Below are 27,672 nucleotides of genomic sequence, written 5' to 3' on the forward strand. Positions count from 1 at the left end.
GGGGAAGAATAGTAGATGACGAAAAACAAATGGTCGTAGCATTGGCAGCACCGCCCGCGTCACAGCCACAGGCCCAGCAGGGAAGACCCCAACCACTGGACGGGGTGGGATTTGCGTACTTTGGAGAAGCGGATGAGCGAAACGAGCTAGTACACCTCGACCTTGAGGGCGCGATAGACATCCCCCGGTGGGGAGAGACGGTGGCAGCGTTGAGGGCGGCCAAGAAAGCGAGACTGGACGCACCCCTAATCATCATTGGGACAACGGACTACCTAGTTGAGCAACTGATTCGTGACCTAAACAAATGGGAAGACCGTGGCTGGCTTGACGTACCAAATGGGAGACCAATGAAAGCCCTGGTCAATATCCTGCGCACGAGATGCGCAGCCACGATAATAAAGAAGGCGTCCACGAGAGACGAACAGGATATGGTAAAAAAGGCGATAGAGGCAGCCCAAAGAGATAGAACAAACGAAGTAGAACCAGCGACGGAAGCTCTAGAGATCGACCACGTATTCAACCTCTCAGGCGCGCGCCTAGACCGAATGACGCAGAAGCTAGCATATAGAGGAATACTACTGAGGAAAGCCACGCCAGAACGGAGAAGAACAGCGCTCGCGCTGAGCAGAGTAACTGAGTGGATGAAAGCCACCCAGGGACTCCTGGTGGACAAGGAAGACGTGTGGCGAAGCATAAGGACCAAAGACGTGAAACGGAACATAAGTGATTTCCTCTGGAAGAGCCTACATAGTGCTCAGAAATGCGGAGAGTACTGGGTCGGCATCCCAGGGTATGAGCAGCGCGGCACATGCGAATGCTGCGACGAAATAGACTCACTGAGCCACATACTTACGGAATGCGCAGCGCCAGGACAACAAACAGTGTGGCTCCTAGCCGAGGCTCTCTGGAAGAAAAAAGGTCTCCCATGGCCCGCCATGACACTCACCACAATCCAGAGTGCGAACCTCATGCAATGGACAACGAGCAACGGAAAGCGGCGCAAGAACGCCGAAAGACTGTGGAGAATACTGGTATCCGAATCAGCCTTCCTGATATGGAAACTGCGATGCGAACGCGTTATCGGACATGAGAGCGAAGAAGACTGGAACCACTCGCACCGGGCAATAGTAAATAGGTGGAAACGGACCATAGAAGACAGACTGCACCTAGACATGACAATGTCACATAAGCGTTTCGGACGGAAGTCACTGAAGGTCGACAGTGTCCTAGGAACGTGGAATGGGGTCTTGTTCGACGAACTGGCCCTGCCTGAAGATTGGACGACATACAATCGGGTTTTAGTGGGTATTGACCTATCCGGTCTCGAGGAGCGAGACGATGGTTAGAGCCCCACACGGACCTTTCAGGTCGTGCGTAAAAGCATTTTGTCCCTGGAGTGCGGATGCGGGGAGACTCGCTAGCAGGCTGAGCTGCCGAGGCCAGACCAATTGTCGGTTGTCGACGCTTAATAAAGCCCTCCAAAAAAAAAAAAAAACATCCGACTCGACCCGATACCATTACGCAAGGATGACAGAAGACACCCAACAGGAAGCCGTCTGCGGCCAGCGCTGAGCGCAGGAGGTCAGATAATTCGGGATGTTGTGGCTAGTCCACAAAGGTGCGTGTCATCTGCCGCTACTCTCGCGCCGGGCATACGCGGTCCTTTCCAGGCTCAGGGAACGCGGAAGGACAACACTCCGTCGGCGTTAGAGTCACTGCAAACAACTGCAACGGAGACTATGAAATACGGTATCGTGAACCAAGAGGCCGTCAATCAGACATCTCCACTCTTTTGGCTGATAAACGTTTACACCTCACAGAGCCCCATCGCGAACCGCGATGAGGGACGCTGTGAAGTAGTGTATCTTGAACTGAAAACGGCCAAGTCTCACTGTATTGTGAATGCGACGGTATGAATGGCAGTGTAGTGCACAGTTCGCCGCTGTCAAGCCCCTTCCCCTCTCGTGTTTCCGATGTGTTTCGTGGGTACAAACTAACGCATTGGAGTCGCATGGTAGCCGACAGCGTCATAAACGTCCCTCCCCAAGCATCAAGAGAGCAAGAGCACGCGGAATCAGGTGAAATGAATGCTTCATGTATGCCTTCGATAGATTCGTCGGAGCAAGATCCTTTGGCATAGTACTTGATGTTCAAATGTTCAACTGGCCGTTGGAATCCGCCCAAATCCGCTCATCACCCACAGTAATGCTAAGTGATTTCTCGTTGCAGTTGGGACGGATCCGTGGTGTGATTTGCGAGGCAGAAATTGATACCATGAGCTCGTTTGTGTCATTGATATGTTCACCTTCATTGATCCGGCTCTCTCACAATATAATGAGAGTTCACCCTGCCACCACCTGCGACTCGGACTTGGTCAGGACTCATGGTCTGCGTTATGCTTTGGCGCCCTGTCACAGAATTCGGGGTAACCGGCGCTAAAGATAATTGAGCCAACCGCCACAACTGCCGCTGCCGTATAACCACTCTCACTCGTCTCTGAGTTCTCTGCCAAAATGCCGCCTATGGCGTTCACGGGGCTGGTCACCAAGGTCGGGTGCATGAACAAGACCGCCACCGTCACCGTCTCGCGCTTCGTCCTGCACCCCCGAGTCGGCAAGGTACCTCTCCCTCCCCACACCCACCCGTCTGCTCTCCGCTCACGCCGCATCTTTCTAGCGTCTCGAGAAGACGAAAAAGTACCTCACACACGACGAGAACAACCGTGAGTAGCCCCTTGGACTTCTCTGTGTGCACGGCAGGATTGACCGCTGTCCCATACCCAGAGCTCCGTCACGGCGACCTCGTCCTCATCCGGAATTGCCCGCCTATCTCTGCGAGGAAACGGTTCGCGCTCGAGAGGATCATTCAGAGTCCCGAGAGGGAGCGCGAGAAGGCGCATAGCATGCAGGGGATAAAGAGCGAGGCGGCGAGGACACCTGAGCCCACACCGACGGCGGAGACGCAGTCAAGACCGGAGGCTAGCTTGTGAGGAGCACGAGGGTCGGGTCGTCATGCGGGGATTTTTGGCGACGGGTGGGTCAGCGGCGTGCATGCATACATCGCATACGAGACATCCACGCTGGTCTAGCAACTGCGCTACGCTGCAAAGACGACGGACTGCTGCGACATGCTGATTGGTTCGGGTATGCATACATAGTAAGGCTACAGTGTGCCAAACGCTCTTTTGAAGCGGTATAATAGGCGTTGATTCATACTCGGAACACCCGGCCTGTCGAGCAGCCGAATGTTCGACGGTACCACCGCTATCCGTCCCTCAGGCTCAGTTGCCAAGGGTCGTGCGTCACCGGGGCGGACCTCCCTGGTTCCAAGGGGATTTCACGCACGCTAGCAGTGCGCAGGTTTCGCCTCCGAAGCGCACTGGCAGCCAGGACTAGATGCATCCGCACAATGAAGCCGGAGATCAAGCAGCAGCGGCCGCTGGTGCAGCCTGGCCCTGTGCCTTCATTTGCTGTTGCAGTGCACCCTGGATCTCCACGAGCTGCATATCAGGTTGAGCGACAGACAAGGATCTGCGCGCAGAGAAAGGATGTCACCTCATGTTTCTTTTTCTCCGCCTTCTCTTCGTAGTCCTTTATCTGGCCTTCTATCCGCTTGCTGTTCGGCGTGCACGAAGTAGTGAACGCAGCACGTTGAGCCAATGCATCATCAATGAACATCATGTTACGCACAATTCACTTTGGATGAACTCCAGTCGCTTCTCAACGTTCGCCCTCGCGTCCGCCTGGTCCTGCTGGACAAGCACGGGGCCAACAAGCTTGTACACTGTGTTCTTTTCAGTGAGAGTGGAGAACTCCTATCATGACAGGCCGATCAGCTGCGAAGTCGAATCAACCGTGCAAGCCTGAGGGAGACATACCTTCTTGACGAGCTCATTCTCGGATTGCTGGGCCTCGAGCCGCTGGCGCGCATCTACGGCGGTGGTCAAGTCATTCTGGATCTTCTGGAAGTCCGTCGATGCAGTCTGGAGGCGGTCCTGCAGCGCGGCGAGGGAGGTGCTCATCGTCGTCTTGTGCGCGTCCGGGCGATGTACGATCGGGCATCTTGCTAGAGGAAGCTCGGGCATGCCTCGGGGACGTGACGACCAAATACACACTCACGGCGCCTGCGAGCGTCGCTGAGCTGCCGACGCGCTGCGCCGCCGACTCCCACTCCAGACACTCGGTCCCCCTCCCTCCACCACCTTCCAGCGACGCCCGCAGACCATGGACCAGTCCCCGACCGCCCTCTTTGTTTCGTACGAGTCCGACTTCAAGCAGATTGTCGCGAGCATCCGGGAGAAGCTCGACGGCGATGCGAAGGGCGAACAGGCCGGTGCGTCGCGCTTTACCCTCTAACGCAGCCAGACTGAGGACTCATTGCGGCGTGCATAGAGCAGCGCAAGGCTGCATTGCGCCGGGTAGAGATGGAGCTGGACGAGGCGGACGAAATGGTACGCCTCACGCCGTCGCTCCTACCAACGCGCAGCTGCGCCGACTCACCAGCCTCCACACTGTACATAGGTCTCGCAAATGGAGATCGAAATCCAGGGCATCCCGCAGTCCATCCGCGCGTCCTACCAATCGCGCATCAGGTCCGCCAAGAGCGACCTTGCGCGGTACAAAAAGCTCTCCAAGGACCTGCACGCCTCCACCGCGCGCGCGGACCTGCTTGCCCGCTCGCCTTCCGCGTTCGACGACCCGAGCATCGCGGACGACCCGTACGGCGAGCGCAGCGACCGCACGCGCCTCCTCGCGGGGACCACGATCCTCGAGGACGGCAGCCGGCGCTTGCAGGACAGCCAGCGGATCGCGCTCGAGACGGAGGAGCAGGGCACGGACATCCTCCGGAGTCTGCGCGTGCAGCGGGAGCAGATTGAGAATTCGCGGGACACAGTACGCCTTCTCTGTTGTGTTTGATGCTGCGCGGTGCTGAATGTGTGTGTGCTAGCTTCAACGTGCTGACACGTCGATCGACCGCGCGTCGGGTACGCTCAAGAAAATGATCAGGCGGTGCGTCTCTCCAGCCTATCTGCTGTCCTGCGCGACGATGTTCTTACAGGTGGGTGTGATCCCGTCCATGCAGGATGTACCAACAACGCGTCGTGACGGGTGCCATCATCCTCGTCCTCGTCATCCTCATCATTGTCATCCTCTGGGCGAAGCTTTCTCACTGACGGCGTGCGTGGACTAACTCTTGGGCGAGGAGTGTTGTATTATTTATGTATATCGTTCTATTTTTCCCGTGCTATACAGGTTTTACTTCAGTGCGCTTATGGCGGCTCTCCCTGTCCGTGGGACGTTTGCTATGCAATTGCTGGCAATCCTTAAAGCTGTGGATCCAAGTCCTCTTGACATGTTCACATATTGATGCGTTGCCGAGCAAGTCTAGACATTGCTTCGTCAGTATACGTACTGTGGTTCTTCCCGCTATGTGCTCGACATCCTCAGGAAATACAGAGCACATTCAATGACTCCTAATAAGCCGGGGATCGACATGCATCTCAGTGACGATGTTCGCATACGATTCTTGTACTTACACTGAAAAGGCATGGAAAAGGCAGTAAATAAATATGGAGTCTACGGACTGGGTCAAGCAACGACATCGTCGCGACGACGGGCCAGTGCATGCCGGGCCGGGTGGCGGCGGCACTCACGTCACGATCGCGAGGCGCGCAGTGGCGGCGGCCGCGTCTCGGAGTGAATATGAATAATTCCCAGCCAGCAGAGCGTACGCACACTCTCTCGTCGACCACCATGTCCTTCGTCCGTGCTGCTGCCTCTGCGCGCGCAACCGTACGCCCATGGCGCTCACAAGCACTTTGACCATGCCCACTGACCACCTGTTCGCAGCGCGTCAACCAGTTCGCCGCCAGCGCGCGCCGCTATGCTAGCACCGAGCCGGGAGCACAAAAGTCGTCCAACCTCCCGCTTATTCTCGGTGGCGCAGGTGCGCACCGTATCGTAATGGTGTCTGCGAGGCTCACACAAGCCGTCAGGTGTTGCCGGACTCGCGGGGTACATCTACCTGAACCAGTTCGGCACGAAGAGCACGGCGGCCCCGGCGGCCGGCGCAGGCAAGTCGTACACGCCCGCGACGAACACGACCTCGCCGCTCGACTCGTCCAAGTTCATCGACCTCCCGCTCAAGTCCGTCGAGGACTATAACCACAACTGCGCGGTCTACAGCTTTGGGCTGCCCGACGGGCAGGCGGCGTTGCTCCCGGTCGCGTCGTGCGTGTACCTCGAGGCGAGTGAGAATCACCCGAATGCTCTCCGCGACGAGAAGGGCAAGCCCGTACACCGTCCGTACACGCCTGTCAGCCCAAGCGACTACCCTGGCGAGGTCAAGTTCCTGATCAAGCGGTACGATGACGGCAAAATGAGTCAGTATATCCACAGCTTGAAGCCCGGTGAGCCGATTGCGATCAAGGGCCCGCTGCCCAAGATTAAGTACGAGAGTGAGTTGCAGAAGCGGAAGCATGACCGAAGAATTCGGGGTCGCTCATGTTGTCGCGTGCAGTCAACAAGTGGGATGAGGTCGGCATGATTGCGGGTGGTAGCGGCATGTGAGTGTCCGCTCTCGTCTTCTCGTGGCTCTCGGTCGGCCGACGCCCTGTGTGTGCGTGCGCGTGCAGCACACCGATGTACCAGATCGTCAACTACGCGCTGTCGGATCCGAACAACAAGACAAAGTTTACCCTCATCTTCGCGAATGTCGAAGAACGCGACATCCTGCTCCGGGACGACTTCGAGGCGCTGAAGAAGAAGCACCCGGACACCTTCAATGTTATCTACACTCTGTCCAAGCCGGCTGACGGGTGGAAGGGCTACAAGGGATACGTGAACAAGGAGATGGTCATGCAGCACATCCCGCCGCCCAGTCTCGGCGAGAAGGCCAAGGTGTTCATTTGCGGTGCGTGCCCCCATATTTCGGTGTGCAAACCGTGTCCTCATGCAGGATTGGCTGTGCAGGTCCCCCAGGACAGGTGGATGCGGTTGCAGGAAAGAAAAACGGTATGAAGCAAGGGCCCATTGGAGGCATCCTAAAGGAGCTTGGCTACACGGAGGAACAGGTGAGTGAAACACCGAACGAGTGAAACGCAGCGCTCATGGCGTGCTGCAGGTGTTCAAGTTCTGAGGCGCACTGATACCGGATGCAATAGCCTGCTAGCGATCTGAGTGCTGTGGTATTGTGCTGCAATGTCCTCTACGCGTATAACACTCGCATTGCTTTCTCCTTGCCTTCTCCGCTGCCATCGCGCACGGCGGAGAGTGTCGCCGACGAATGGAGCACGTGACCGTGTATTAGCGGCAGAAGAGTGAGTCGGAGGGCGGGCGGGTGAGTGCAACGTGTCCGAACCAACTGACATCATCCGATCGCGAGACACAGTGCATGCGCTGCACAATGATGCCTGCTTGGCTTTTCTTTTCCAGCTAGGTTCTTTTCCATCATTCCCGAGCTTCACGCATCATATCGTTGTCGGATCCCGCACCTTTCGGACGTACAAAGGCGGCGTCCAGCAGTTTTGCTGTGATGTGGGATCGCGCCGGACGCAGCGGACTTCGACGGCTGGGCTGAGTCAGGTAGCCGCGACCTTGGCTACGGTGGCCCAGGATGTGGTAAGTACTGGATCATTGAATACCGACGTCCGACGATCTCCGCTCCTATACGCAATTTTTGTGCGGGGTCCAACAAGAACTAGCTGGCACCATGGTCCATCAACTGCAAAACAATGAGACAAGTAGCAAACACTGCCGTCCGTTCAAGATCGACGCGGTGATCCGAGGCTGTATCACTCGCCCGTATTTAAACTCCTGACACGTCGGGGCACCCCGATATTCTAACTTACAGCGCTCTCAGACCACCTCAAGCACACATCCTGTACGTCCTGACAGTTCGACAGCGGTGACAAGCTGACATCTTTTCAGAATCTAATACACAACCATCATGACAACCCCAATGATCGACGCACACTCTCCAGCGATTGACTTTCCTCTGGAGATCCTTCAAGAGATTTTTCTCCACTACCGCGACCTCGTCCATGGGCTCTCGCAGGGCAAGCCGCACGGTCGTCAGAACGTGCGCCCCCTGAAATACAGTTCGGGGTACGACTGGATCGCCGTCTCGCACGTCTGTCGCAGGTGGCGTGCCGGAGTCGTTCACTGTCCTCCACTTTGGACGCATCTTGCCGTGACGCGCAGCGCGGAATGGATGTCAGAGGTCCTCGCACGCTCGGGCAACATGCTTCTCCACGTTACCGCTGAGCTCGGCACGACGCTCGGTGGCAACAAGACGCAAGCGTTTCGGACGATTCTGGCCCAGCTACACCGTATCGGTTCACTTCATATCTCTGGTGCAGTCGGCGACGAGATCCTTCCGCTGCTTGCAAACTCTGCGCCGAGGCTGAAGCGGCTCGTTCTCGACCACGTCGCATTACCAACCCCGGCTGACCTCAAGAACTGCGATGACGCCTACACCTACTTTCCGTACTTCCTTCAGCGCGACCTGACACCACGCTTGGAACACCTGGAGCTCGATGCGTTCCAGCCTCAGTTCCAGGGCCCCTGCGCGGATTCGCTCAAGCGCCTCGTCTTCTGCCACCGCGTCGCAGACATGTTTATGGGCATGCGCTACACCGGCCCGTGTCTGCGCGGTCTTCTCGACGCGCTGCAGAACATGCCCTCTCTTGAGTCTGTCGCGTTCGACAAGGAGGCGCATGTGACACTGAACCCCGCCGCTGAGGCGGAGCTTCAGGCCAGCCTCCCCGACGTCGTCTTGCCGCACCTGCGCTCCATGTACGTCCACGCAACCGCCGAAGAATCCGTCGCGCTCCTCGACCACCTCTCGCTCCCCGCCTTAGCTAACATCACCCTCTCCTGCGCGCGCAACAGCACCGAGTATCCCGAGACGCTCCCCGTTGCGCTCGTACACACACTCGAGACACTCCCCGAGACTCGTGCCCTCCACCTCGCGCGGTTCACTGGAACTGGGTTCCACCGCTACATGTGCTTCACAGGCTACGCGGCACTCGCGTCCGGGTCTGCGCCGGTGCCGACGTTCGACATCATGGTCGATCGGGGCTACGGTCGCGAGGAGATCGTGCCGAGCGTATGTCAGGCGCTCCCGCTGCAGGCCGTGCGCGAGTTGACGATCGACAGCCAGGAGGACATGTCCGAATCGGCGTGGCTCGCGCTCCTGGGTGCCCTGCCGAACCTCGCCAGCATCGCCGTCGCGGGCTCGTTCGCGCCGTATAAGCTGCGGGACGTGCGCATGCGCTTGGAGGGTATCAAGGGTATGCAGGTGCTTACTGAGGACTCACCAACGTGCCGCAGCATCCCGTCTTTGCGGACGGTGGAACTGAGGACGGCTTAAGGGTTTCTGGCACGGGGGAATAACGTGCTCAACCACGACAACGAATGCTTGGAGGCTGAAGCCCTGACGATTCAGGCGAACCTGGCGTGATGTCGCAACCGCAGCGATGATCACTATACTACTCACGAATGTAACGCGGCACGGACCCTTGGACTGCTCGTATTTTAGCTCCTCTGAATAGTTGTTTGTTCTCATCTTTTGTGGGATGGACTGGCGTACGCCTGAGCCGTAGGTACGTACTATACATACTGTACAGTGTCGCCTTTACTTGTGTTCCTACCCTGATTATGAGGCCTGTAGAACCGAGAGTACTTTGTAGTATCTCTTAAGATCTTTTAGGTTGATCATGCAACGGAGACTAGAATTACTGAAGCTGTCTCATGTCTCCGATCTGGATCTTGGCTATATATAGGAATGAGGGGTAGTATGGTCTGGTGGCTTATACCAGTGCAAGTGTCTTTGAGTCTGAGCTCGCCGCCATGTCTACAGTCAGCTGCCATGTACCGAAAAATGAGCGCCTGGCACGTCGGGTTCCAGCGTATGCAACGGATGACTCGGGAGAAGGTGTGGTAACCTCCTGTACGTGTGCATCGCCAATACTTACACTGATTTCAACCTCTAGCGACCGAACAGTCCTGGCACCAGGAGTTCCGGGGCACTACCGATGTCCTATACATCTCCCTGCAGAACTATATTCGTCGAAAAACGCCGTGGCCATACGCCCGCTGCGCTACCTTTACCCAGTCTTCGGGCTCTGGGAAGTCACGAATGAACGACGAGCTCGCCAAGAAGGTCCTGTATATTCCCGTTAATCTAGGGCCTGTGGGCAGAGACGGTGCGTCAATCTCCCGCATATGCAGTACCGTATATTCTCATCCGACGCTTCCGGTAGTTTACATACCCTCCAGCGGATTTCGAAGCTTACGCTGGTTCGACAATTACTATGACGCCCACACCCCGGAAAGCTGCTCGCACCGCGTGCAGGCGTTCGTTTCTACTCTTTTAGCAACTGTACTCGAGCGTTTGAAGCAGATTGAAGAAGATACTGGGACGGCGGGTTCCAATGGTACGTTCTATATTGGATGCGCGCTCTCTAGCGGGGCTAATTAGGGCTGTGAAGTACTACCATGGAGGATGTCATGGAGCGCGTGTCGCGATTGGCGAGTGCGTTCCGGATGAGGATGAACGACGGGATGCTGTTTGGTCAGCATGGCAAGTACCGCGTGAACTTTTATCAGGCCGTGGCGGAGAGAGCCAACAATGTGAGTATGCATATCTTTGTTTCCTGTGATACATAGGTCTCATACAGTTTCTGCCGAAGAATGCAAGACATGCCGGTCAGTGCTATTCATCTCTTGTTCGGTACAAAACGCTGAAGGGAGAGTTGATCGGCCGGGTTCCGCAGTGTGGACTAGCGCACGGGGGCTGATCGATTTCCTAGACCCTAACAAGACTTGCAGTGACGAGCCGCTTGTGATACTATGCTTCGACGAGTATCATATGCTCACCAAGCCTCTGGCAGCTTCCTACAACTGGTCGACATTCACGGTGCTGCGGGACGTCCTCCACACGATTGTTGACCTCCCAATCTTTACTCTCTTTGTGTCTACTGTCAGCAATGTGGAACATCCACTCACCCAGCAGCCGCTGTTCCCACCCATCGTCTTGACCCCTTTCGACGTCTTCATGGAACGCTTGCCCCGGTCGGATTGGACCCTAAAGCGAGTCGCGTCCACACAGTACATGGTGCACTTGGGCCGACCAATGTAGGGGTCACACCCCCACGTACTCGTCATGCTTATGCTGTGTTGTAGGTTCGCGGCGATGTACGACGCGGGTGGAGGGACATACCGGCAAAACATCATTCGCTTCGCGATGATCAAGCTCCTGCGCTCGCAAAGATGGCCCGAGCGTCTGTCAGATCACAGTCACTGGCATGCATCGGAGTACGGATCCCGACCAAGTTCAAGGAGAGAGCCTCGGGTGAACCCACCAGTGAACTCGAGCTGGTGGCGCCGCACATGCGGATGCTGCTTTACGCTAGCGGGGGTTTGCGAGTGTGATTACCGACTGTCCATCGGAGCCGTTGCTCGCGGAGGCGGTATATACGATCTTGGCTCATAGACGGTGGTCAAACGGCAAAGCAATAGCTATTCGCCCTTTGACAAAATGATCATGCCAAGGTTCTCGGAGCCCATACCCACTCTCTCGTACCATCTTGACTGCTCCCATCTGGATGTGGTAGTTCGCGAGGAGAAACGGTCGCCGCTGCCCTGCTGCTTGATGCCCGCGATCGTGCGACTACATTTCCTCTCGCCGCCGACGAACCGCTGCCTGGGACCGACGACATCGGGGACGACCACGATCTCATGTACGACGGTGCTCAGAAGCGTCGGATCGTCACTGTATCGCAATTCCTGAGGGCGCTCCTAGCGAAGCCTTGCCACGATATCCTTCCGGCCGAATATGACAGGCCCGGGAGCGCGGACGTACCACTGGAAGCCGCGTTCAAAACTGTTTCATCTACTTTAACCACTTCATCAAGGCGAAAAGCGTCGACGTGATAAACCAGACTTTCTTCAGACTCGCCATGTCACGCGGAGCGGCCTACATCTGCCCGGACAGCCACGACGGCTTCTCCATCGCCATCCCAGTTCTGTTCGGCACTGTGCTGGTGCCAGAGAAGGTGTCCGCTATCTTGGTTCAGGTGGTGAACCACGAGCAGTTCACGACGAAGGTGGAGCGTCACCGGTTCGAGTCCTGGACCCGTACTTCTGGGAAGTATTCGACAGCAAGGTGAAGGACCCGCCTCCGGTCATACGCATGGTCTTTGCGCTTGCGTCGCCCGAGTCGTCGGTGACGATTCCCTCGCAACGGCCTACCCCCAACACAGGCGAAGGCGGATACACGCGTACGACATCTGGTGCGCCGGGGATCAACCTTCGCCGTCATTCAGGAACAGAGCAAGATGAGCGGACTGGCTCCTCAAGAACTGCGTGGGCCTCGCGACGTCAGGCAGTTTTACGAGGACCGCTTCAATGCTGCGGTGCTGTGTCCCGGCGAAGAAGAGGAACCCGGGGAGTAGTATATCTGATGGACTCGGGACTCGCAGCATAAGGACGCTGTCGCCGCAGCGGAGTGAATGAGGTCTTCATAGAGTGTATTATCAGTATTGGCGTTTGAGATTCTGTAGCTATAGTTACGTGTACACTAGTCGCATGAGACGAAGAACTGTGTATGTACATAACAATGACAGGAATCGGACTCGACGCTGTCGTGATGGAGGCCTAGGGGTCATCGTCTTGGCGGTCGCGGGGTAAAGCGCGGGGGTGGCTGCCCGGGACGCGGTCATGGGACCACTGGCAGCGTCTCCATCCGACGTCCGCGAGTGCGCTCTCCTTCCGCCGTCCTCTCCTTGAGCGAGCAATGTTGTCCAAGGGCCCCGCACAGCCACGGCCAGTGTGCGCTCGCTGCCGTTTGCGCTTCAGGGAGCGTCCTCTAGCCGCTGTCCTCACCCTCTGTTCCTTCAGCCAAACATCATGCATCCGCAATCCAGCCGGAGCATGTGCGACAGAAAGAGGCAATGCACACGCGAGCTTCGTCTGCCGTTGGACAGAGAAAGGGATTCGCCTCGGCAGTTGGTGAGACAGGTCGTGTGGCGTCTCGTAGCCGTGCATGACGAGCTGTGCGAGGCAGGATCCTCACATACGGACAGTCTCACTGCGCTACTCGAGAAAAAGGCCTCACTTTGACAAGATACTCATCGCGAATAGGTATGTGCGCGATCAGTCTGGTCTTCTCCCACACCCACGCGCATAGCGATTCAGAGGAGAGATCGCATGCCGTGTCATTCGCACCGCAAAGAAGCTGGACATACGCAGCGTAGCCGTGTACAGCGAGGCGGACGCAGATGCGTTGCATGTCAAGATGGTACGTTCCCTTTTCGTCATGCCAAGGGCTGCGTTTGATACTGCCATGCAATACAGGCTGACGAGGCGTACTGCATCGGGCCTGCAGCGTCCTCGGAGAGCTACGTGAGTCGTCCCCACACGCCCATAGCAGCCTCTGTAACCCACTCTCGGTAGCTTCGCATAGACAAGATTATCGATGTGTGTCGCAAAAGCGGCGCCCAGGTATGCCCTCATTTAGCTCCCGTTACTCTTGCTGAGCCATGTTCTACAGGGTGTTCATCCGGGCTACGGCTTTCTGAGCGAAAATGCCGACTTCGCCCAACAACTCGCACAAGCCGGGATCGTGTTCATCGGGCCACCTGCTTCTGCCATCGTGAGCATGGGCTCCAAGAGGCACGCTTCTCCATCAACATTCTATACCGCCACACTCTTACATATCAACACGGGCAGTGAGTCCAAGACGATCATGGCCAGTGCGTGCATCCATCGCCTCAATGCTCAGTTTATGGATAGACGTCTCCGCTGCCCGTAGACGCGGGGGTCCCTGTCGTACCAGGTTACCACGGCTCAAACCAGGACCCAGCCTTCCTCGCCGACCAGGCGTCTCAAATCGGTCCGTCCACCCCTTTACCCGCGCCTATGCTGCAGTCTGACCTCGCATATAGGCTACCCCGTCCTCATCAAGGCCGTCCACGGCGGGGGCGGCAAGGGCATGCGCACCGTGCACGTCCCCGCAGATTTCGCCGACGCTCTGGCGTCCGCTCAGCGCGAGGCGAGCAAGGCGTTCGGCCGCACGGAGGTCCTCGTCGAGAAGTGGATCGAGCGCCCGCGGCATGTCGAGGTTCAGGTTTTGCTGACCAACAAGGCGGTGCGTGAGCCTATGGGAGCGGGACTGTTCCGTGCAGAGGAGGAACCAGAAGATCATTGAGGAGGTACGTAGGGCTGGTCCTCTGAGCTGAATTTAGCTTGTTGAGGTAGATGCTTTGTAGGCACCTGCACCAGGTTTGTCACCAGAACTGAGGGCGGACTTGAGCACGAAGGCGATCGCGGCTGCGAAGGCCGTCAATTACGTCGGCGCGGGAACGGTCGAGTTCATCTTCGACAACGACACTGAGCGTTTCTATTTCATGGAAATGTGCGATGGCTCCTCTTGCTGCACGAATTTACAAATGATTCCTGACAACTGTGCAGGAACACCCGGTTGCAGGTCGAGCACCCTGTCACGGAGATGATCACTGGCCTTGACCTCGTCGAGTGGCAGCTTGAGGTGCTAGATCACCATTCACTTGTGCAAGGATTTCATGGCTGACATAACCCCAGGTAGCAGCCGGCAACCCCCTGCCCCTTACACAAGCTGCCATCCCGCTCGTCGGGCACGCCTTCGAAGCGCGTATCTACGCCGAGAACCCGCGCAACGGCTTCCTCCCCGACTCGGGCCGACTCCTCTACCTCTCAACCCCTGCCCCCACGACCATCTTCGCCCCTGCCGTCGCCCCGCGTGCGCCCGCCGACCCCGACGCCGCGCTCACTCCGCTGCTCTCGGCAGAGGCGACCCTCCACGTGAAGCCCTCCGTCCGCCTGGAGCAGGGCTTCCCCGAGGGCGCGGACATCGGGATGTTCTATGACCCGATGATCGCGAAGCTCGTCGTGCACGCGCGCGATCGTCCGGAAGCGTTGCGCGTCCTGCGGGCGGCACTGGAGGAGTATCGCGTCGCAGGTCTGAGCACGAACGTCGCGTTCCTGCGGCAGCTCGCGGGAACGAGAACTTCATCCGCGGGGAGGTCGAAACGGGGTTCATACAGGTATGTTGAAGGAGTTTTCACTCCCGGCCCATTCCAGGCTTCAGGTTCTGGCGACGCTGATCACCACGACTCTCAGAAACACTTTGATGAGCTCTTCCCAAAGGTAGAAGAGCCGAGTGCGGAAGTGCTCGCGCAAGCTGCGCTCTTCGTCGTCCTATTTGACTTGCCCTCGGGGGCATCGTCCGCGACGCCGTGGGCAACTATGGGCGCGCGTCGCTTTGGCGGCGACCTTTCCGAGCGAGTAGTAACTCTTCACAGTCACAACGAAGCCAACACCAACGCTGCAGAGCCCACCGCCATCACAGTGCACGTCCAGACCCTGCCCAGTGGGCACTTCAACGTGACCGTCCACACCCCGATAGACACGCACGCCTTCGCGCACGTCTCCGCCCGCCTCACTGAGCACGGCAGGGCGGTCGAGAGCACGCTCGATGGCGCGAAGACGCGGACGACCGTCGTCCGCCAGCGCGCGCCCGCAGCGGCGACCGGCGCGCCCGGGTCGACGCGGCTGCACGTCTTCCCCGCGGGCGCGCCCGCGCAGCACACGCTCGTGCTCCCCGCGCCCGCGTGGGCCGCGTCCCTCGCGTCCGCGGCTGCTGTGGGTGGGGGGCGGGGCGTGCTCCGCGCGCCGATGCCGAGCGTGGTCGTGGAGGTGCGGGTCGCGCCGGGCGAGCGAGTGCGCGCCGGACAGGCGGTCGTCGTGCTGGAGAGCATGAAGACGGAGACGGTGTTGCGCGCGGCGGTGGGCGGCGTGGTGCGCGCTGTGGGGTGTGCGAAGGGGGAGATGGTTGAGGAGGGGAGGGTGGTGGTTGAAATTGCGGAGGACGAGGGAGAGGAGGGACGTGGTTGAGATGGTCTGTACTGATGTGTATTGGTGTCTGAAGGACTCGGCGACTGGGGGTGCACATTAATATCCGTCATTGTCTGTATTGCTACCGGGTTCGATGTGTGTACGATATGTATCATAAGGGCATTTCATGGACCACACAACTTCTGTTTCCCAGCTCTCCTCCTCTAGGCATGACGCACACCGTGAGGTGTTTCGTACTCCGCGCATGTAGTAAGAGAAGTATGAAGCTTTGAAGCCGGTCGTATACTTGAACATATACTACGCGACTGTCAGTGCGGATGTACTAGTACTTACTGCCGGCGCTAGTGTCAGTGACAGTACGTAGTTCAGTCACGTGGAGGCCGACATGTACTTACTATACTTGACGCCAGTGCTGGACTCAATTTCACCGAAGATATGCTGGATGACCGGAGCGGGAAGCAGGTGGCTGGTTACTCACACGTGCACCGTTACTGTTGCTCACCGTCATAGCCATCAGTACATGGAACTACCGCCGTCGCGCACAACGAAACGTATCAATCTGGCCACTTCAGACGAGTCTACAAAAAGACCGCGTCTATACTCTGAGCCGCTGCCATTGGATTCCGAACCAGCCAACATGAAGGTTGATTTACCCTTCACTGCCGGTGAACTTGACATCTGGAACGAGAGGCTTCGGGACGAGCTGCGGAAGTTGGCCGCTGATGCCACGAACCTCTCGCTTTCAGAGTATCATTATCATTGGATCATGACCACAATTGTCGACGTTGTCAATGAAGAAAATCCCCGGCTACTCAAGATCGACACCAAGAGCATCAAGACGCTTGCACGTAATAACGAGTTCAAGCAAATGCTACAGTCCGCACTCGCCGATGGCGATTACAGGCCTGTCTTTAAATCAGGCGAGCACCTTCTTCGTACTCGACTTCGATGTCCGTTTGACTAACGCGGTGTCGTGAGACAGGGGTGCTCAGCCCCTTCGCCCCTCCTCAGCTTCAGCAGGTAACTACTAGTTTCAGCTTTAGAAATGAGGCTACGAGGACAGGTAGACGTGCATATTTCACTGCAAACATTGAGATCTCACAGTGTTCACAGTCCTCTAGCAATCCTTAAGTCTTGGCAGCAGGAGTTTCGAGGCACGACTGAAGCCGTATCAACGACCATTCACCAGTACATGCAACGGAAGCTGCCGGTGCCATATGCCCGCTACGCGGCCTATGCTCAGTCCTCGGGCACCGGGAAGTCACGAATGAACGATGAGCTCGCTAAGAAGATCCTCCACATTTCGATCAACTTGGGGCCTGTGGGTGGAGATGGTGAGTGATGTGCATGATGCTACGTGCCCTCATTCACCTTGTCAAATAGTTTTCCCACCATTGGATACTCAAGCTTACAACTGGTTCGCAAAGTGCGTAGACAGTCGGGAGCAGTACCAGCTCAGGGTGCAGGCCTTCATGTATTCACTCTTTGCAACGGTTTTGGACCGTTTGATCACTATCGAGAAGGAGATGATCGGGTCTGATCGTGAGCTCATGATCTGCATAGGACATGTTAGGAGAGCTGACAATGCGCGTGAAGGATCGACCACTGGTGCGGAGGACCGCCTCGCACGATTGGCCAATGAGTTCAGGATGAAGATGAACGATGGGATGCAGTTTGGTGCACATGGCGAGTATCGGCAGCGGTTTTATCGGTCCGTAGTCGAAGGAGCGGAGAAGGTGAGTATGTATCTCTTCGTGGCCGCTTGCGCTACATGTATCTGGCCCAGTTTTTACCAAAGGATCCCGTGTGGAAGCACAACCAGGATAGTCCGATAGGTTCGTGCAATGGGTCTAATGACATGTTCAAAATGCTGAAAGAACACAGTCAATCAGGATGACCGGACAGTGCTGAACAGCGCAACTGAGCTGATACAGCACTAAACTCCGAATCGATGTTCCCTCTCGACAGGCCACTCGTGATACTATGCTTTGACGAGTCTCACATGCTCACGAAGACTCAGGCGCGTGACGACGATTGGACAAGATTCTCAGAGCTACGGCGTTCGCTCCACATGATATGCACTCTGCCTATATTCACACTCTTCCTCTCTACTATGGGTAAAGTGGAACAATTTGCACCATTTCCCCAGCAGGAGAGGTCGGGTCGAATTGTTGGGCGAGAATTAGAAGTATTCCCACCCATCGTTCTCACCCCATTTGATGTCTTTGCCGAGCATGTATCTGGTCCAGAGTGCACACTGCAACGCGTCGCGTCTACACAGTACATGGCGCACTTGGGTCGTCCCTTGTGAGTGACAGACAATCACGGGTGTATTGCGCTCATGCTGAGGGTGATAGGTTCGGTGCATTGTACGACACCGGCAGACGGGAGGAAATTGTTCACTTAGCGGAAGCCAAATTATTGAACTCGCAAACGTCTCCCGAGCACCTGACTCAAAATCAGTTGCTGGCGTGCATGGGAGTGCGTATTCCACTCGTGTTCAAGGCCAGTGTTCCGGACGACCTCGAGAAGGAGCGACTGCTAGTGGCGGATCACATGCGGTTGTTGCTTTACGCTAGCACCGGGTTTGCGCGGGTTTTCACCACCTGCTCATCTGAGCCGTTACTTGCGGAGGCATCGTATATGGCCCTCGTTAGCAGGCGGTGGTCGGGTGGCGAGGCGGTGGCGCTCTCTACCAAACGTATGCCTATGCCCCTGGCCCCGATATCCGTGCTCGCGTACCATCTCGCCAACTCTCAGCTAAGCTTGGGCGAACGAGGAGAAACAGTCGCCGCTGTCCTGCTGCTTGACGCCCGCGATCGTGCCACTACATTTCCTCTCGCCGCCAACGAACCACTGCCTGGGACCAGCGACGCTGTAGACCACTGGCACCAGGATCTCAGATACGACGGTGCTCTGAAGCGGCGGATCGTCACCGTTTCGCAATTCCTGAAGGCACTCCTCGCAAAGCCTTGCAACGACGTCCTTCCAACCGAATGTGACAAGCCCGGGAACGCGGACGTACCACTGGGAGCCGCATTCAAGGAGTGTTACATCTACTTCAACCACTTCGTCAAGACGACCAGCGTCGACATGGTGAACCAGAGGCGCCTCCGAGCCGCCATGACACGCGGGGCGGCGTACATCTGCGCGGACAGCCAGGCGGGCATCGACATCATCATCCCCGTTCTGTCCGGCACTGTGCTGGCGCGGGCCAAGGTATCCGCGCTCATGGTGCAGGTGAAGAACAACACGCAGTTCGCGGCGGAGGTGCAGAACCACCTGTTCGAGGGCATGGACCCGTACGTGTGCGGTGTCTTCGACGACGACGTGGCGGACCCGCCCCCGGTCCTACGCATGGTCTTTGCGCTCGCCTCGCCCGAGTCGTCGGTGACGGTGCCCTCGCAACGGCCTCCCCCCACTGGCAACACCGGCGTAGGCAGATACACTGCGTACGACATCTGGTGCGCCGGGGCGCGTGGATCGACCTTCGCCGTCATTCGGGAGGATGAGGAAGACGCGGTGGGCCGGCTCCTCGAGACACTGCGTGCGCCGGACGACGTCGGGCGGCTGTACAAGCCCGGCGCGTTGCGCGACGCTGTGCGGGCGATGCAGCCGCTGGCAACGGATTGTAACGACTATCAACGGTTGTGGGCTCATGAGGACTCGGAGGATGCATCGATGAACTTTGACGGACTTGTGCCGTTATAATTACCTGAACATGTATTCCAAGGGCGTGTCAATGACCACACAATTGCATCTGCTTCCCCGCCCGCCTCCTCCAGGCATGACGCACACCGTGACGTGTTTCGCGTTCCGTGCTCCGCGCATCTATTGAGACAAGTACGAAGCCCATCGTATCTACTCTACAAGAGGCGTCGATAATTTTCACACGGCAGACAATTGGACGAGACAAAGATGACATCTCATTGGCTGAGAGACGAACACCGAGCGCTGCCCGACCTCTTGAGTCTGACGCGGCGCCCTCAGCCACTGCCAGTGCGCGTTCCTCCTCTGCAAGCTCGGAGGCCCTCGCTCCACACGTTCTGCACAGCGGACACTTTTTCCATATCCATGCAGATGGCTTGAATTTACTTATGCCACTACACTGCCGTCCTTTGCCCGCCTTCGCCACAATAACTCGGCACAAATGGCAGCTATACCACCGCCTGTCAATACTCCATGGAGTGCGCGTCGGCGTGAGGATCGTCAAGCGCAGGAGATGATGAGCCCGACTAGGGATTGAAGTATTGAAGGCCAAGGGTATGCCAGTCATATTCTCACACTGTACTATCCTCTTAGTGAGCGCTTGAGCAACCGGATGACAGGACACACAAGCAGGCTAGGTCGTCCGAGATTCAGGCTCCCGCATACAGATTAGAGGGAAGTAGCCAGAATGTACGTCTTTCTTCCCAGTGGTCTGAAGCACCGGAGTTGACCTTCCCCAGGGTGCAGTCGCCGTGGTGACATGAAACGCGATGCGCACGCCGAGCGCGAGCGCGCCGGGCGAATGCCCAGCACGCAGACACGGCCGACGAACGCGCATGGAGCCAGTGGACAGGCGGGCGAGCTGGTGCGCAGGTGGGCACACGTGGACGGGCAATCGGATGTGCAAGCAAGTGGATGGGCGGGAGAGCGAGCGGGCGGGCGGGAGAGCGGGCGGGCGGGAGAGCGGGCGGGCGGCAGGCGACAGCGCACACGTCCACCGCCGCCCGTGAGCGTGGTGGCCGAACACCCAGTGCACGCAGACGCGGCCGACGAACGCGAACGCAGGCATGCGAGCGGGCAGACAAGTGGGCCACGACATGCACAGCGAGGGCGAGAGCGAGGGGCTGGCGGGCGTGACGTGCAGCAACACAAACTTCAACAGTACAGGCACAAGACGCACAACGACCACGAGCATGCAGGGCCAATGCCCTGCGTGCAGACACAGCCGACGAACGGATGGCGTGCGCGAGAGCTAAAGAAGGGCATCGGGGAAAGGTGAGTGCAGACGCACGCGAGCGAGCGCGCTGACTGCAGTCACAGGGCGCGGCGACGTGAAGCACGGCGGGTGACGGCGCGCACGTCAGAGCGCACCGGGCGAATGCACGTCAGCAAATACGACTGATGAACGGACCACCCGCGTGTGAGCGAAGAACGCGTAAGGGCAAGTAGACGGTGGGCGCACGGCAACACCACCGACCACTAGCACGCAGGGCAGAGGTCCCCTGTGCATGCGCGGCCGATGAGCGGACCACAGCTGCGAGCATAGCGGCGAGCAGGAGGAGGATGGGTGGAGGGTGAGTGCGGAACCGAGTGGGTGTGGACGCGAGCGAGCGGATGGTGGGCAGACCCCACGCGCTGAGCAAAAGATCAGCAACGGCGACGTTGTTGAGCAGGCCGGCGCACGCGCAACACACCGACCGCGAGCGTGGAGGGCGAATGCCCAGTACGCAGACACGGCCAATGAATGCGCACGCAGGTAGACGAGCGGACGGGCGAGCGGGCACACGACCGGACGATGACACACGCATGGCGACCGCGAACTCGCAGGGCGAATGACGAGCACGCAAGCCCCGCCGACGAAGGGACTGCGCGAGCGTGAGCGAATGGCAGGGTCGGGGCATGCGCAATGCGCCGACTGCGAACGCACAGGGCCAGTGCCCCGCATGCCAACACAGCCGACGAGGGCGCCGTGGGTACGGCGAGCAGGCGGGAGCGCGTGAGGATGGCGCGTGAGGGGCGAAGACGGAGGACGGGGAGGACGGCGGGTGCAGGCAACAAGCCCAAACCCGCGCAGATACTGCCGAGGTAAGTCAACCAGCGGTCCACTATCGACACCAGCGGTGAACCCGGGCAGGGTATGGGTACGTAGGTCGCGGGTCGCGGGTGCGGTATGCGCCCTGCGCACCTGCGGTGCTACCCGTGCCCATCCTGGCCCCGTTCACTAGCACTAGCCATAGTTTGGATAACAGACGACTTGATCGTAAACGTGCTATGGAATCCGTACTTACATCAATGTTGACAATACTATTGCAAGCTCGATGAGGCCACGAAGCCGACTCCCGAAGGGAGGCGGCTGAGTGGCCTTTGCGTACAACGTATACGTCTTCGCGCACAGCAGTACTGGCATATGACTGTTGTGTAGTATAGCTTTGAAGCTGACTCCCCGCGCGGCCGAAGGAGGCGGCTGACTTGGAGTGGCCTTGGTACCTCTTCAACGCGCATAGCACTACTGCAGTGGCATGCAATCGTCAATTGATAACCTCCAGTCCGTAGCGGAGCACGGGTTTCCGCTAGTATACTGTATAAACATGCATGCCGCCGCGGATGTACTGTCACACGCACAAGATTACACAGGCACCGCACGCGGTCCGCTCCCCCACTTCTCCAGGCTACAACGGCTAAGTTACAAGAGCCTTCACGGCGACCCATACGTGTACGCGGGTCCCGCCAGATTACCCCTACACCGCGATTCTTTACTGCTTCACTTCTTTACTTCCGCTCCTGCTTCTGCTTCTGTGGAGTGGGCCGAGTCTGAGTCTGAGTCTGATAAGCGATACACCGTGATCACGTAGTACGTCCGAGGGAGCGAGCGTGCACGAACACAAGAAAGAAAAAGGGGGCACTGAGGAGAGGGAGGGGCGGCCGGAGGGATGAGCTCGAAGACATTAACACGCGATGCTACGGATATGCGCCACACATACACGACACGGACACAAAACGAGGAGACGAGACGAGACGAGAGAGGAGGAAAACCGTGTACAGGTAGCGGATGGATCGAGGATGCGTTGCGATGCGAATTCGTGGGTCGTCGGGTCGTCAGTACCGCGCCTGCGCGCGGAATGGGAGGAAGGGGAGGGGGGTGCAGTCCGAGCCGGTCTGGGGGCTCGCGGTCGGGCGGAGGCAGCCTCTAAGCCTCCGCGCCGACGGCGGGCGCCGCGGCCGCGTCCCCTTCTGGTGCGGCGAGCGCGCCCTCGGGGACGTTGCCGTTGTCCAGGCGGGAGTCGCCGACTTGGTGGAAGTCTGTGGGGGTGCGGTGTGTCAGCGTCAGCGCATGCCGTAACGACCGGGGAGTCGGCTCAGAGTGGCGTGGTTGAGAGAACAGAAGAGGGACTCGGGTTCGAGATGACGCAGTGGGGCTGCACGGGATGCGGGGATGGTTGGCGGCAGGTGTAATACCGGGAGCGCAGGCAATAGCCGTCATGGAGGAAGGGTTAGGGCACGATCCCCAGTTCCAATGCGCGGGCAACCGGCACGTACACCGCGCAGGCATACCGCAATGCAGGCCTCCACGTGCCCCGAAGTGCACGCGAAGCAGACAGAAACGGCCAACCAGCACAAGACCAAGAACGTACGCGGCCACTCACCGAGGATCTCGCTGTACATCATGACCTTCCACGTGTCGACGGGGAGGTCCGCGTCGTTGAACGACCAGTCGAACACCTCCGCCGCCTCGGGCTCGTCCGTCGGGTCGTGGTACGGCGCGACGTACTCGTGTGCGAGCGAGTCCGTCGCCGTGATCCGCTTCCGCGGGTCGAACACGAGCATCTTCTCCAGCAGGTCGATCGCTGGTGGGCAGACGGGTTGTCAGTGGGCGGCGAGGACGCGGAGGAGACACGGCACGCACCGACGGGGTCCTTGCAGGAGAGCTTCTCGCTGAAGGGGACGCGTTCGCGCTTGGGCAGGCTCTGCACGAAGCGGAGGGTGTTCTCGCTCGCGATCGTCTGGATGACGTCCTCTGGCGGGGTGCCGAGCAGCTCGGTGATGATCGAGAACTGGTGCACGTCTGCGTTCACGCTCAGTTAGCGGTAGCCCATCCGGCGACGGTCAGGACGGGGCACGCACGGTCCTTGCCGGGGAAGAGCGGCTTGCCCTCGAGCATCTCGGCGAAGATGCAGCCCGCAGACCAGATGTCGACCGCGACGTCGTACTTCTGCCAGGTGAGCATGATCTCGGGGGCGCGGTAGTAGCGCGTGGAGACGTAGCCGGTCATCTGGGGGTCCTGGATGCGCGCGAGGCCAAAGTCGCAGATCTTGAGATCGCAGTTCTCGTTGATGAGGATGTTGCTCGGTTTCTGGGGAGGGGGGTTAGAGGGGCGGAGGAGGCGCGGGAGGGACGCACGAGGTCACGATGTACGACGCCTGCGGAGTGCACGTATTTGAGGCCGCGCTGGGGGGTGGTCAGAGTGTGCGCGGGCGGGCGGTGGAAAGACGTACGAGGATTTGGTAGAGAAAGTACTGGATGAATTGTTTTTCGAGTGGGCGGGAGGTGAGCAGACGGTGGAGATCAGTGCCTAGAAGCTCGGTGACGAAGTAACTGGATGGCCGTCAGCGGGTGTCTAGGACGAAGGGATGGGGCGTACATGTCCTCTAATGGAGAGATGAATACATCTAGCAGACTGATGATCTGCGGAGGGGTGAGCGGGGCGAAAAGGGGGGAGCAGGAGACGGACGTTCTCGTGCTGTATGTGCTTGAGGAGCTTGAGCTCGCGGTAGGTGCGTTTGGAGAGGACGGGGGTGCTGAAGGGCTTCATGATCTTCTTGATCGCGACAGACGAGTTTGTGAGCTGGTCCTTTGCCGAACTGGAGACGCGGGTCAGGGTGGGGCGCGTGAGGGGAGGGGAGATACGGACCATACGAGCCCAAAGGCACCTGGATATACGGCGTGAGCATAGGATGGACGGGGAGAGGAGGACGGACGCACCCATGCCGACAGGTTGGAGGTCGACATAGCGAGTCGTGACCTGGGGTGAGGAGGGGGTGAGCGGGGCAGACGCGGGAGAAAAGGAGTGGGCGCACCTCGAAGGAGGTGCCGAATATGCTGAGCTTGACGAAGGACATGGTGAGCGGAGTGGCGGAGAGGGGAGGAGAGGATGGACGCGGCTCGGTTGTCGCGGTGGTGGCAGTCTCAATGCTCGCAGCCCTCCCAAAAGACCCGTGGAGCGGCCCTGCTTATGTCAGCATCCCGTCATGCCTCCATCCTCGCTCTCCACGCCTTCCTCTCCCCACCCCCACTGCCCTCGAGGACTCTCGTGTCCCATTCGACGAGCCCGCAGCCCTGGTCGCCGCCACCGCCGCGGCCAGCGACGAGCAGCACGGCGAGCACGGGCTGGGCGGACTGGAGGGCGATCGATGTATGACGTAGGTCCCTCATCATCCGCTCCGTATTCGATAATGGGCGCCAGTCTGCGCCTTCCTCTTCGCTGTGTTCGACGACGTACTGCCCTCGGCTCTCATCCGAGCACTCTCCTCCTCGCGCTCCAAGCAGTCGACTTCCGTCGTTGCGCGCCGGGTCGAGCGTCGCAGCTGCCGATGCGGCAGCGATCGGTCCCAATGGTCTAGGCCTGCGCCTCAGCGCTCAGCGTCTGCATCCGATTCATGCGCAACGGCCTATTGTCGTGCTGGGTCACTCAGCAGCCCAGCCTTAGTCTCAGATTGAGACTGTCTCGCAGTGCAGCACACGACTCCGAGTCGGCCGACTTCCGCTTAGACCACTGACAGCTAGGTCCATATCGTTGGGCCCCGCGCCTTTCAAACACACATAGGCGGAGTCCAGCGGGTTTGATATGGGATCACGCCGGGCGCAGCGGAATTTTGACGGCCAGGCTGAGCCAGGCAGCCGCGACCTTGGCTAGGCGGCCCAGGTCGAGCGGCACAATGTCCGGATAGGACCCCGGGCAAGGCGCTTATAGGTCCGATCCGAAAACCCCGGATTTTGGGCCCTTATGTCCGCACGATTTTGACCCCTGTTATGTCCGCATCAGGATAGGACCTACCTGTAGGGGTGCTTTATGGCCGCATGACGGATCGGACCTCTCAAAAATGCGGTAAAATCGGAGAAAATGCCCAAAAAATCGCTGCATGCCCTACACATTGCGTCGGAGTAGACTACCAAGGAAAACGCCCACATTTGTCCCCCTTTATCGTCAAAACGGTTGCATGAGTAGCACATACGCATAAGCGCCGAGTACCATATCTCGAGCGCCCAACATTCGTAAGTACGAATGTACTCTAGGTGGCGCGTCACAAGAGTAGTCGCTAATTGACACGGATGGTGAGAGACAATCAAGCGGGCAAGCCAGTCGGTTGCGAGATGATAGCGAACATGGGAGGTCAGGAGTACTGATATGGTCCTTCATGACTTGGTTGGTACTCGAGGTCGACGAAGAACCTGGCGCATCTTTAGAATGAGGTCGACTGTGAGATTGTTTGTAGCTGGTCACTGCCAGTGGCCCTAAGGCTCGTGACCGATGGATTGCTTGACCGCGGCGATGGCAGTCGCATATTTGAAGCTCGCGAACAATGGCGTGTAGCCGACCGAGACGAATGCGAATGCGAGAAAACGCTCTCGGTAGAGTACGAGAAATGCGCCCCTGCGAGTCAAACACTTGGCCAGTATGCCTGGGTAGCCAACATCCTACGGGCCAGTTGCTCTGGCTGAACCTGGCCCAAGCGGTACCACTACGACCACATCGCGTCTCAATGAGACGTGCAGCGTCGGATGCCCTTTTCCCAGCTACTGAAGCACTCACCAGTGGTGTTCTGGTGTTCTGTCACGATCGCCTTGCTCACGTTCTCACGTCCGCGCATATCGCGCTGTGTTTGTTGTCTCCGCCGGCTTGTCCATGCCGCCGTAGCCAAGCATGTCAGGCACAATGATTGAGTGGCCCCCGCCTTGAAGAACGCGTACGTGTCTCCGGACAAGTGGTAGCCTTCGAAGAACGAGATGCTTTAGTCTCCTGTATCTTGGTCAGCCAAACCAGGTCGAACGCACCCTACTAGCAATCTTCATGTGTCCGTGTCGAGCCATCGGCGCGTGATCTGCGAGAGAGGCTAATGAGACGCGTTGCGCGCGTAAATCCTACACTGCGGTGCATGAATGCAGCGTGAATACAGCTATGTATAGTATTCTGTAAACAGGAGGCGAGACTCACATTGTAGTACAATACAAGCTTGGCCAGTCTACCAAGTCCCACATGACGGACGCATTCAGAGAATCTGCAATTCCGGGGTCCCAATCATAACAAGCAGCTGCATGCGATCATCGTAGCGAATCAGTAAGTTATCTTCCAGGCCCGAGCAGATACCATCACCCGCGATGCCATCCACAGAAGTTAGTAGCATTGCTTAGCTGAGAGATCCACGACGTGAAGTATGCTACGTACCAATCTCGCGATACTGGCTTCGCCGTCAAAGGCGACCACGAGGTCAATTTATGGCCGCATACGGATAGGACATGCGAACGTGACAGCATCTATGGCCGCATATGGATCGGACATGGCGCGAGCTCTGGCAGGTCTATGGCCGCACCAGGATCGGACATGAGCGCCCTATTTGGGCTGGTTATGGCCGCACCAGGATCGGACGTATAAGCGCCTTGCCCGGGGTCCTGTCCGGATCACCAAATACCAACGTCCGACGACCCCCGCTCCTATGCGCACTTTCCGTGCGGGGCCCAACGATATGGACCTAGCTGGAAACTCTGGTCGGTAGCCTACGTGAAAGACCACACCGCGCGGTCGGGAATGTAGTTCGGTGTGTAACGGCTTCCAGCTATAGATTCCTCTCACTACTGTCATGCGGGCCGTGCTTCAGGATCATCTTTTGAGTGTTGACTCGCGGTCGGAAGCACAAGAACTGGTGCATACACGCACCAAAGCCATGGTGGTCAATTCGCAGTTGAGGCCTCGTAAGTCTCCCGTATTGTCCTGTGTGCCTGCAGGCACCCTCGACGCACATTCAATAGACTCCATCGCACCGTCCAACTGGCGGCCCATCGGTCACTTCGGATG

The 27,672-nt window shown here is 58.2% G+C and overlaps 11 protein-coding genes across 11 annotated transcripts; 8 read left to right on the forward strand and 3 right to left on the reverse strand.

Annotated features, from left to right (window-relative positions):
* Positions 1-272: 272 nt before the first annotated feature.
* Positions 273-1,280, forward strand: B0H18DRAFT_823024 (uncharacterized protein; the record flags this gene model as incomplete). The annotated part of the gene is made up of 1 exon (XM_048039315.1): positions 273-1,280. A coding segment is annotated over one exon (1,008 nt), but the record flags the coding sequence as incomplete, so codon positions are not given.
* A 1,233-nt stretch (positions 1,281-2,513) lies between these two features.
* B0H18DRAFT_961574 (uncharacterized protein) lies at positions 2,514-2,989 on the forward strand (the record flags this gene model as incomplete). The annotated part of the gene is made up of 3 exons (XM_048043075.1): positions 2,514-2,618; positions 2,677-2,722; positions 2,760-2,989. 3 exons carry the CDS (start codon positions 2,514-2,516, stop codon positions 2,987-2,989), a joined length of 381 nt encoding a protein of 126 aa, XP_047885168.1.
* A 489-nt stretch (positions 2,990-3,478) lies between these two features.
* Positions 3,479-4,044, reverse strand: B0H18DRAFT_1057516 (Prefoldin beta-like protein). Its single transcript, XM_048031067.1, has 3 exons — positions 3,878-4,044; positions 3,690-3,814; positions 3,479-3,615 (listed from the first exon to the last, which is right to left on the reverse strand). The coding sequence occupies exons 1-3, from the start codon at positions 4,019-4,021 to the stop codon at positions 3,507-3,509; spliced, it is 378 nt and encodes a 125-aa protein (XP_047885169.1). The 5' UTR covers positions 4,022-4,044; the 3' UTR covers positions 3,479-3,506.
* Positions 4,045-4,223: 179 nt separating this feature from the next.
* B0H18DRAFT_1127883 (vesicle transport v-snare protein vti1) lies at positions 4,224-5,173 on the forward strand (the record flags this gene model as incomplete). Its single annotated transcript, XM_048035317.1, has 5 exons — positions 4,224-4,332; positions 4,392-4,450; positions 4,521-4,892; positions 4,948-5,009; positions 5,083-5,173. 5 exons carry the CDS (start codon positions 4,224-4,226, stop codon positions 5,171-5,173), a joined length of 693 nt encoding a protein of 230 aa, XP_047885170.1.
* A 564-nt stretch (positions 5,174-5,737) lies between these two features.
* B0H18DRAFT_1098014 (cytochrome-b5 reductase) lies at positions 5,738-7,549 on the forward strand. The gene is made up of 7 exons (XM_048032486.1): positions 5,738-5,792; positions 5,850-5,946; positions 5,996-6,457; positions 6,520-6,565; positions 6,635-6,912; positions 6,972-7,072; positions 7,123-7,549. Exons 1-7 carry the CDS (start codon positions 5,754-5,756, stop codon positions 7,135-7,137), a joined length of 1,038 nt encoding a protein of 345 aa, XP_047885171.1. The 5' UTR covers positions 5,738-5,753; the 3' UTR covers positions 7,138-7,549.
* Positions 7,546-9,656, forward strand: B0H18DRAFT_1057524 (uncharacterized protein). Its single transcript, XM_048031068.1, has 2 exons — positions 7,546-7,881; positions 7,929-9,656. Exon 2 carries the CDS (start codon positions 7,948-7,950, stop codon positions 9,370-9,372), a length of 1,425 nt encoding a protein of 474 aa, XP_047885172.1. The 5' UTR covers positions 7,546-7,881; positions 7,929-7,947; the 3' UTR covers positions 9,373-9,656.
* Positions 9,657-9,847: 191 nt separating this feature from the next.
* On the forward strand, positions 9,848-15,568 carry B0H18DRAFT_1217545 (carbamoyl-phosphate synthase L chain, ATP binding domain-containing protein). The gene is made up of 23 exons (XM_048036693.1): positions 9,848-9,936; positions 9,995-10,207; positions 10,265-10,358; positions 10,412-10,438; positions 10,493-10,634; positions 10,694-10,709; positions 10,778-11,138; positions 11,187-11,288; positions 11,618-11,861; positions 11,918-12,109; positions 12,175-12,295; positions 13,088-13,145; positions 13,200-13,302; positions 13,359-13,406; positions 13,458-13,505; positions 13,555-13,756; positions 13,816-13,896; positions 13,949-14,151; positions 14,201-14,215; positions 14,273-14,418; positions 14,475-14,550; positions 14,604-15,085; positions 15,162-15,568. The coding sequence occupies exons 1-23, from the start codon at positions 9,852-9,854 to the stop codon at positions 15,190-15,192; spliced, it is 3,090 nt and encodes a 1,029-aa protein (XP_047885173.1). The 5' UTR covers positions 9,848-9,851; the 3' UTR covers positions 15,193-15,568.
* A 107-nt stretch (positions 15,569-15,675) lies between these two features.
* B0H18DRAFT_1057553 (uncharacterized protein) lies at positions 15,676-16,326 on the forward strand. Its single transcript, XM_048031069.1, has one exon. It carries the CDS (start codon positions 15,717-15,719, stop codon positions 15,933-15,935), a length of 219 nt encoding a protein of 72 aa, XP_047885174.1. The 5' UTR covers positions 15,676-15,716; the 3' UTR covers positions 15,936-16,326.
* A 37-nt stretch (positions 16,327-16,363) lies between these two features.
* Positions 16,364-19,546, forward strand: B0H18DRAFT_1057568 (uncharacterized protein; the record flags this gene model as incomplete). Its single annotated transcript, XM_048031070.1, has 8 exons — positions 16,364-16,816; positions 16,879-16,959; positions 17,018-17,230; positions 17,280-17,438; positions 17,493-17,632; positions 17,683-17,731; positions 17,831-18,203; positions 18,254-19,546. Coding segments are annotated over exons 1-8 (2,708 nt in total), but the record flags the coding sequence as incomplete, so codon positions are not given.
* A 3,245-nt stretch (positions 19,547-22,791) lies between these two features.
* Positions 22,792-24,721, reverse strand: B0H18DRAFT_961580 (mitogen activated protein kinase; the record flags this gene model as incomplete). The annotated part of the gene is made up of 11 exons (XM_048043076.1): positions 22,792-22,904; positions 23,249-23,449; positions 23,509-23,667; positions 23,727-23,955; positions 24,003-24,050; positions 24,098-24,197; positions 24,244-24,287; positions 24,334-24,463; positions 24,514-24,532; positions 24,585-24,624; positions 24,680-24,721. The coding sequence occupies 11 exons, from the start codon at positions 24,719-24,721 to the stop codon at positions 22,792-22,794; spliced, it is 1,125 nt and encodes a 374-aa protein (XP_047885176.1).
* An 826-nt stretch (positions 24,722-25,547) lies between these two features.
* Positions 25,548-26,519, reverse strand: B0H18DRAFT_1057591 (uncharacterized protein). The gene is made up of 4 exons (XM_048031071.1): positions 26,409-26,519; positions 26,129-26,386; positions 25,835-26,077; positions 25,548-25,746 (listed from the first exon to the last, which is right to left on the reverse strand). Exons 1-4 carry the CDS (start codon positions 26,468-26,470, stop codon positions 25,653-25,655), a joined length of 657 nt encoding a protein of 218 aa, XP_047885177.1. The 5' UTR covers positions 26,471-26,519; the 3' UTR covers positions 25,548-25,652.
* Positions 26,520-27,672: the final 1,153 nt, after the last annotated feature.

The sequence above is a fragment of the Fomitopsis serialis genome (genome assembly GCF_022376445.1).
Source record: "Fomitopsis serialis strain Sig1Antser10 chromosome Unknown B0H18scaffold_278, whole genome shotgun sequence".
In the NCBI taxonomy this organism is placed as follows: domain Eukaryota; kingdom Fungi; phylum Basidiomycota; class Agaricomycetes; order Polyporales; family Fomitopsidaceae; genus Fomitopsis; species Fomitopsis serialis.